Source organism: Corvus brachyrhynchos, unplaced genomic scaffold, assembly GCF_000691975.1.
Source record: "Corvus brachyrhynchos isolate BGI_N302 unplaced genomic scaffold, ASM69197v1 scaffold523, whole genome shotgun sequence".
NCBI classification, from domain to species: Eukaryota; Metazoa; Chordata; class Aves; order Passeriformes; family Corvidae; genus Corvus; species Corvus brachyrhynchos.
The window spans coordinates 1,626,980-1,635,466 of NW_008237265.1; the positions used below are offsets into that span (position 1 = coordinate 1,626,980).

At 42.0% G+C, this 8,487-nt stretch overlaps 1 protein-coding gene across 1 annotated transcript in view; it reads left to right on the top strand.

Annotated features, from left to right (window-relative positions):
* Positions 1 to 3,146: 3,146 nt before the first annotated feature.
* The window catches only part of LOC103613100 (poly [ADP-ribose] polymerase 12), a gene marked incomplete at its 5' end in the record, with an annotated part of 22,567 nt that continues 17,226 nt past the window's right edge, over positions 3,147 to 8,487 (top strand). Inside the window, 5 exons of the mRNA XM_017730531.1 lie at positions 3,147 to 3,302; positions 5,918 to 6,170; positions 6,281 to 6,397; positions 6,779 to 6,847; positions 7,418 to 7,486. Of these exons, the coding sequence (XP_017586020.1) occupies positions 3,147 to 3,302; positions 5,918 to 6,170; positions 6,281 to 6,397; positions 6,779 to 6,847; positions 7,418 to 7,486 (664 nt within the window). The remainder of the gene's footprint in view (positions 3,303 to 5,917; positions 6,171 to 6,280; positions 6,398 to 6,778; positions 6,848 to 7,417; positions 7,487 to 8,487) is intronic.

The window sequence follows — 8,487 nt, forward strand, 5'->3', positions numbered from 1 at the left end:
TGCCGGCGGTGCCGCTCCCGCCCCGGTGTCCCGGGAGGAGCGGGCAATAATCACCTCGGATACAGCCGCGGGGGATCCTTGCTCCGGAAGGACTCGTCCTGCTCTCCCTGTGTCGGTAGAAGCCGACGATTTGTTTCGGTTTGGTTTCCTTCTTTTTTTGTTTGTTTGTTTAAATCTAGTCATCTCCACACCCGTCCTTCAGCCCCCCTGTCATCTGGGTGAAATAGTTTATACCTATTTCTCAGAAGGAAAAAGCTAAGTGCTGACATGTCCTCTGGTTTCGCTCCAGAGAGTTACAAAAGTTGAGTTTTGCTGTGCGTCACTGCTTGGCTTATGGCCCTTTCTTTGAGAGGCACTGTTTGATCGCCCAGGTACATCAGTCCCAGTTTCTGGAATATGGAGGACTCGTGGGATGGACAGGCCTGGCAGCCTCTCTAGCCACAGGTGGCCAAAGGTGGTACCTAGTTTAAAAAACATAGAGGAAACCAAAAGCAAATGCAGAAGAGCAACCCAGCTTTCCCATGACAGTGTCTGATGGAAGAACTTTGTAGCTTAAGCCCCCAAGCCCCAGGTCTGGTATTGATGCATGAGATAAATGAATTCACGACCTGAATTTTCAGCAGCATGGTATTGAACATTTATTAGTAGAACAAAGGCATATTACAGCGCTGGGGCACTTAGCAATATTGGCAGAGGCGCACCTCCATTTTTCTGTGAACTTAAGTACTTCTTTAAACTGTTACATATTCATTAAGCCCAGAAAGTAATTTACACCTCACTCAACTTTCCCCCCTCTCTAGTCTCTGCCTCCTTCCTTCCGCCAGCACGCTGTCTCGGTCCTTTGGATAGCTTCAGAATTGAAGATAGGCACCCTCCTCCGGTGCCTCCTCAGTCTCCAACCTAATTTGTAGTTGACAGTTTCCTTGGGAGCTGTGACTTTTGATGAGATAACAGACTTCCTGGGATGCATGCGGTTTATCTTGTTTGTTTCTTTAAGATGTCCTGGTTTCTGGCTCTGTAGTTTGTCAACCTAATAGACATTTATTACCATGTATTTATTACTACATTCTCCAACATATTACCATTATTTCGAAGTTACAATTCACACTAATCTTGTTTCTACTTCTATATTTTACCTTAACACTATTTCTGCATAGTACTTCTGTATTTTACCTTAACACTATTTCTGCATAGTACATTATCACTTGTAAATGATAAAATCATATATGCGAAAGACAACATTTATCATTCACTCATTTGTCTCATCCAGCATTAGGAATACGCATGATCCTACTGGATCCTTCCTCTTCTGCCCCAGCAAAATGGATCACTGTGCAGTTAGATCTGGATAGCATGGAGGGGAAAAGCCATGTCTCTCTCTCATCATTAGGATGATAAGATTTTCTCTTTTTTTGTTACATTACAGACAATACAATAAGCTCCTAGGGCGTTCACTGTTGGAAATGCCTTCACGTGTGTAGGCACTCATGAGGGATGACTTTGTGTGAATGAAAGTTTGCAATGAGGCAATCCTCTTCATAATGATAAACCATTCTGTCCTCTCAATAACACTAAGTATTTAAAATCACTTTGGTATGTGTTAAAAATTAATAAAGCAAAGAGTATACCTTTCATGGGAGGGAGCTTGATTAAAATGAGGGGGCAGAAATTCTGCTAGGTGGACTGCAGAGATCAAGACAGAGACTATTTTTTAACTGATAAGATAAAATCTAGCCTTGCTTCCAGGTCTTGCATCCTTTTTGGTTTAGAATCCCTGGAAAGAAGAATGTCTGGGCAAGTTACTCAGGTCTTCTGTTTAGTGGAATCATTCTTTTAGTCCAGTTAATCCTGTTTTTAAATAACGTCTGGCAAATGGCTTTTTACTGTTTTTTTTTTCTTTTTGCCTAAATGTGTTCTTAAACTCAAATGTGTAGTTATCATTGTATTTGTAGAGTGTTTAAACTTTTGCCTTGGAAATACAGGCTCAGGTGATGTAGATCACTGTCTGACTGTCAGTGAACTCTGGAGTTGACTGGATGAACACTGGTGATGGCTCCCACCTTAGATCCTCTGTAGCTTATCTGCCTTCATAGCCATTAATTTGAATGCATACAGCATCTAATATCCTTGGAAGATTGTTTCTCAGGACCAAAGACGGCACACTTCTGCCCTTTCTGTTTATTTGCTGACGAAGAATGTGTCCAACAGGTAGCAGGGGTCAGGGGAGAAATACCTACACAAGGGTCTGTACAGAAGGATTGGATCAGACACACCTGGAGGTAAAACTGTCATGAGGAGAGCTTCAGGAGTTAACTAGAGGCTGAAAGAGTAAAGGGATAGACTTGAATCTGGTAAATTAACAGGTACTTTTACTGTTTGAGTATGTCTAATCATAAAGCTGTATCAGATCATGTGTTGGAAGAGCAAGACACGAGGCAGCTGTATCTTACTGCATTGAATTAATGCACAGATGGACTATGTGTCTCCTCTCTGTTACTGATTTGCAGTACCTTTTCAAATAGATGTAAAAAATCTGCAATCTCCCTCTAATTCATACTCATCAGACGTTTCTCTTGGCTTTGTAAGTGGCAGCGCTGTCTTCATTATTGTGGTTTAAATGCTTCCTTAATCAAAACTCAGAAGTTAAACTTTCTTACCTGTTTTTGATTTTGGTTTTTTTTTTTTTAAATAAAACTTTACAGCTATTGAAGATAACAAAATATGTTGTTTTCAGCTTCACTGTCACTTTTGTGCAGTGTCTTGCATGTTTCTTTACTTGCCATCCCTAGGATAACAGCCTTTTATGTTCACAAAATCGAGGGTGCTGCAACTTCGGGCATTGTTGGTGTACTCCTTTAAAATTAACTTTCCCTCCAGCTGTTTAGTTCATGTGACTTGGCTTGGATCTTCCTGGAGGCAAAGAATGTGTGGGGTCTGGCTGCACTGAAGTTTAAAACTAGGAGGATAGGGTCACTGCATTTCACAGGGGAGTTCTGCTGTTTGGTCCATTCTCTAGCTAATTACAGACACCATCTAAATGTTCACAGACACTCCCACCAAGCCACCTTTTTCTCATGGCTTCTCCCAAGCTGCACGTATTCTGAGGTTCTTCTTTAAATGAACTTGACTAAAGGAGTAAACACTGATATTTCTGTGTATTTTCTTGCAGCTCTTGTAAGTACTCGCATGACATCATGAATGCTGAGAACAAAAAAGTTCTAAGAAATCACGATTTGTCTGGCCTCAGTGAGAATGAACTGCAAGTCCTGCTTCTCCAAAACGATGCATTCTTCCTCCCTGATGTAAGTTGTACTGATGTCTTAAGAGAAAGTTTTTGTTGATGAGGAATGGGAGAGGGCAAGAGAGAATATGGAGTTCTGATCTTAATGTCAAGCTGTTAAGATATGAAACAGGATTAGTGAGAATGAAGGCGGAATGGGAATGGCAATGTCAAACAGCATAAAGCCAGATCTGTGAAAGGGATGTGTACTAAAAAATAATAAAAAAACCACCCTCATAGCAGTAAAACTGTTTAATAAGTACCCAAAGACATGCATCTGGAGAAGGCCCTGTCATCTGTGATGTCTGAAGGCCTGCCTTCTGATAGCAGGAGGTGGGCAGCAAGGCTACAGCCTGTCTTGTGTCTCATTTCTGTTATCTCAACAGGACGGCCATAAAGCTGTTCAAAACAAGTAAACAAAAATGTCAGCAGCTTCACCTGAGGTTTACAAAGGGTGAGATAAGCAGGAGAGAGTTGAAAGATCACAATAACTGTACATGCTTACAGGGTAAAAGGTATGACCAAAACCCACTCCTCTAGGTTGCTTCTTCTCTATGAGATGAGAAGATGAGGAAGTGAGGCCCCCTTTCCTTTTCCAGTCTTTGTAGGCCTGCACATTTTGGTGCTTGAGGATATACGAGATGAGAAGAATCTCAGAAAATGACCAAATGACTGCAGCCAGTTGTGTGTCAAATCTGGCTCTTCAAAGTGCACTGGGTTGTTGTACACTGACTTTCTACGAAGTAACCTTTGTCCAGTTTGTATGCCACTCATTGATTTTGTTAAATTGGGTTGAACATTCCATTCTGGTTCAGCCTGTGTGTATAAGAGCAATACTGTCTTCAAGGTATGGCTGTTTCAAAGTCAGTAATACTCTGTTCTGGCTACAGCTGCTCCTGGTTAAGAAATTACCGAAGTACTGCCCTTGTCTTTTGCAGCTTATAATCTCCACAGATTTGTTGATACAACAGTTCTGTTGTTTCTTTGTACCCTGCTGTGAAAGTGCTGGACTTTGACAAAATAGATTTTTTTTTTGTGTAGCGTTTTAAAGTATGTTTTACTGGCAGACTGAAGAAGCCATGGTGGTGATAAGCAAGGAGAATTATTAATCGCTCCCAATAATGAGCAGATAGTAGCAACTGTCCTTGGCTGGTATTACCCTTAAGTGCTTACTAGAAATCTGCCCCTGGCAGGCATCATTAATTACATGTAATTGGGCACTTTAACTCCTATCATGCAGTAAAATAGCAAAACCAAGAGAAAACTGTGACCAATGTAGGGCATTCATAAGCCTGAGAGCTGGGAGGTAGGATGTAAAAGCCAACTTGGCTGTTTCCTGCTTAGAAATGCAGGTTGTGTGGGTGAAGACATGGTATGTAGGAAGCTCTCAAGCAAGAGGACACTTTGGTATTCTGTGACCTGAACTGGGTTCAGGGTAAGAAAAACATGACAGTACCACGGTTTAACTCTCACCTTCTCTCTGGCTCTCCTGTTTTGTTTGTTTGTTTGTTGGGGTGGGGGATGGTTGTGTTTGTTTGTTTTGTTTGTTTTTTGGTTCTGTTTGTTGGCAAATGCAAGGGGACAGTGTGCTTTCTTGATGTAGCTAAATAGTGGATCCCCTATTGTCATGGTTTAAGCCCAGATAAGTACTATGCAGCCACTTGCTCTCTCCCACCCTGATGGGATGGGAAGGAGAATTGGAAAAGAGGTAGAACTTGTGGGTTGAGATAAGGATACTAAAATAATTGAAATAGAATAAAATATACTAATAATAAGCATAATGAGAAGGAGAGAGAGATATTAATAAGACCCAAGAGAAACAAGTAATTCCCAGTATTGTTGCTCCCCACCTGTTGACTGATGCCCAGCTCATCGTCCCTGAGCAGTGGTTGGTGGCTTCTGGGAGGACGGATTTGGAGGGGGCCTGTGAGAGTCCCAGAGTGATTTTGGGGCTCTCTGCCAGACAGCTGTGTCCCCTCCTCAAAGAAGCTTTTTCTTGTTACTGGCTGCTCAGGCAGCAAAACTGTTACTGTGGTGCTTAGTGGTCAATATGAAGGAGGTTTTGGTCTGTGACTTGTTCCCTGGTCTGATTCTCTGTGTACCTATTTTTTGGTGCATAGAGGAATAAAGAAGTGCATTGCTTTTCCCATATGTACTCTAATCTCAAAGCACTCTCCTTACCATTTTATAAGCTCAAATCTTCAATGCAGAATAAGCTTTACAAATAGGAAGTGCAAATTCAGTTTCAGCTCCATGAAATAATAACTCATTTGACACAGTGTACATGTTTTTATGGAGATACTTGTTCTTGTTTATTATGTTGTAGGGGTTTTCAAAATAGAATAACTGTAAACCAGTGTGGTTTTATGCAACCATTTTTGCACTTGCATCCATTTTTGTCACTCCTAAGCTTGTTGGGTTGGCTTTTCTTGGAAACAAAACATGCACAACTTCAAAACTGAAAATGCATGAGTCAGCTTAAGTACCTGCTCTTCTATGCAAGAAATCTGTCTAGATTAAAGAAGTTGCACATGCCTTTTAATCACCATTTTTCTGCTGTTAAAGCTGCGTGCCTCTAGGACAAAGAAAAATTCTAATGTGCTTTTCCATTTCCTATTGTATCCTCCCCTCTTTTAGGCCTGCCAGTTTTACAACAAAAAAGGTGGTCACTGTATGCAGCAAAACAACTGCAACAAGCTTCATATTTGTCGACACTTTCTCTACGGGACATGTAAATTTCCTCGATGCATAATGTCCCATAACATCTTGGATGACCATGCATTGAGAGTATTGGAAACTGTAGGCATTGATGGGAAGATAGCTTCAAACTTCCAGACTATATATGATAACAAGCACATGGAGTTCAACAGGCAACAGAAGAATGGGTATGGTAAGTTGCAAGAAACAGTGGTCTTAAACAGGATTTTGAGTTTGATAGAGGTAGAAACTGTTCTTGCCATACCTCCCTGCTAAACCCCATCATCCTTTCGATGCTTTCAGTACATAACTCCAGACCAAGGAATGATTTTAGGAAAAAAACAGCAGTTACAAGGATTAAAGAACTGAAGACAACTTTGCCAACAGTGGAATCCATGCCGCATGTGCCACCTTCACAAGGTAAATATCGAGATAATAGTACCAACTCTTCCCTTGTGGAATCAGCTTTTGTATTTCTCCTCCTGCAATATGTACATATTTCTTTGCTCTCTGCTATTATGTGCTTGCAAGAATGGAGTAAGTCATGACACAATCATGTGGGAGGGAGAACTGCACATTTGCTGCCTAAAATACTGTGTGCAAAACACCAAGTGCCTGGCAATAACTGTGACTAGCTAGGGTTTGTAACTGTCATTGCACCTCTGTTGTATCAGCAGTGGAGTGCCGGTGGAAAATTACGTTAAAAAGTGTGATGGACATAATTCTCCACAGAGATTGGGATATTGCCAGCTAGCTGAGCTTCTGGCCCAGCAGTGCTGTTCATTCAGTCTTCTCATGCAGGTTCCAGAAGCACCGTATCTGTTCAGAGTCAAGACAAGTTGCCAACCCGAGTGGAAGATAAAGGTGAAGGTATGGGTTGTTTCCAACCCTCCAGTCTTGAGACTGGTGGTTTTCATTGGGATTTGATTTCACACAGCCTGACAGCTCTCAGTGGTAGTTGAGTGCAGCTTATGTGCTTGCCTTACTGTATGCTGAAATCCATGGTACCAGATGGCCAGTGGAGCAGTGTTGGAATTTCTGCCCAAACATTGTGCAGCACTCTGTACTGTCCTGGACACATTTTTTCCTTCCTAGGAAGGTGACAGAATTGTATCTGTGCATGCAGTATCTTTCCTTGCCTTCTGTCCCTAGGCAACTAGTAAAGCTTTTCAGTAGAGCTGTTGTCTTGATAGACCTTCCAGTGAATGAATAGCAACTTGTAAACCTCTTGTTCTTCTGGGCAGAAGGGCCTTGGCTTTAAAGCTTATCAAAGTCCAGTACTCTCTGCACAGGTTCTTTTAGATATTCCACACATGGATGGTGTAATGTTTCATATCAAATTACATGTGTGATGGACATAATTCTCCACAGAGATTGGGATATTGCCAGCTAGCTGAGCTTCTGGCCCAGCAGTGCTGTTCATTCAGTCTTCTCATGCAGGTTCCAGAAGCACCGTATCTGTTCAGAGTCAAGACAAGTTGCCAACACAAGCGGGAGATAAAGGTGAAGGTATGAGTTGTTTCCAACCCTCCAGTCTTGAGATATGCTTATCTAAAGAGAGTTGATGTTATGCGGGTGTTGTGGACTAACCTCAGTGACCACCACACAGCCACTTGCTCACTTCCCCCTGATCCCAGGGGAAGAGAAAAGAAAGAATAAAGGCAAAAAAACTTGAGTGTAAACATGAGGGAGGGGGGAAAAAAACCCCAAATAATAAGTGGAAGACGAAAACCAAGCAAAAGAAGTGGTACAAAGGCAGTCACTCACTGATTCCCATGCACAGATTGATGCCTAGCCAGTTTCCTAGCAAATGGTAGCTAACCCTCCTAAAACTCCCTCTTCTCCTTTTTATTACTAAGCTTTATGTTATTTGGTATGGAATGTTTGGTGACTTTGGGTCCTTTGCCCACTTGTGTCCCCTCCCAGCCACTTGTGTCCCCTCCCAAGCTATTGTGCACCGACGATTCTATTTGCTCTGGGGGCAGGGTGAAAAGCTGAGGCCTTGATGTATATCACTGTTCAGCAGAAGCTGGGGCATGAGTGTGTTGACAGCATTGTTTTTGGTCAAAAATCTAAAACACAGCATCATATGGGTTGCTATGAAGGAAATTACGTCTTATTCTAGCCATGTCCAGTAGTGACACTTTTGGTGTAGCAAAGTGATGCAAAATCCACTGGAAACAAAATACAAATGTTGGCTTAAAAAACATAGCAATTACAGTGTGCAGTTGTCTTGGTTTGAAAGACAGGTGTCTGCTAAGGAAGGCAGGAGCCTCCCTTGGAATGGCAGATGCAACCCCCCTTCCCTCCGAGTTATTATAATTTTGAAATCAAGGGGCTTTTAGGCAAAGATATGGGAAATAGGAATAACAGTTCTTTACTATTATATATCTGTATGTGTATAACCAGTCAAACAAGCAGCAATAACTATGGCAGTAACAGCAAACAAACACAAACCCAGCCCCAGCCTTCTCGGCTGTCGGGCCCTTTCCCCTCGGGTGCAGTTCCGC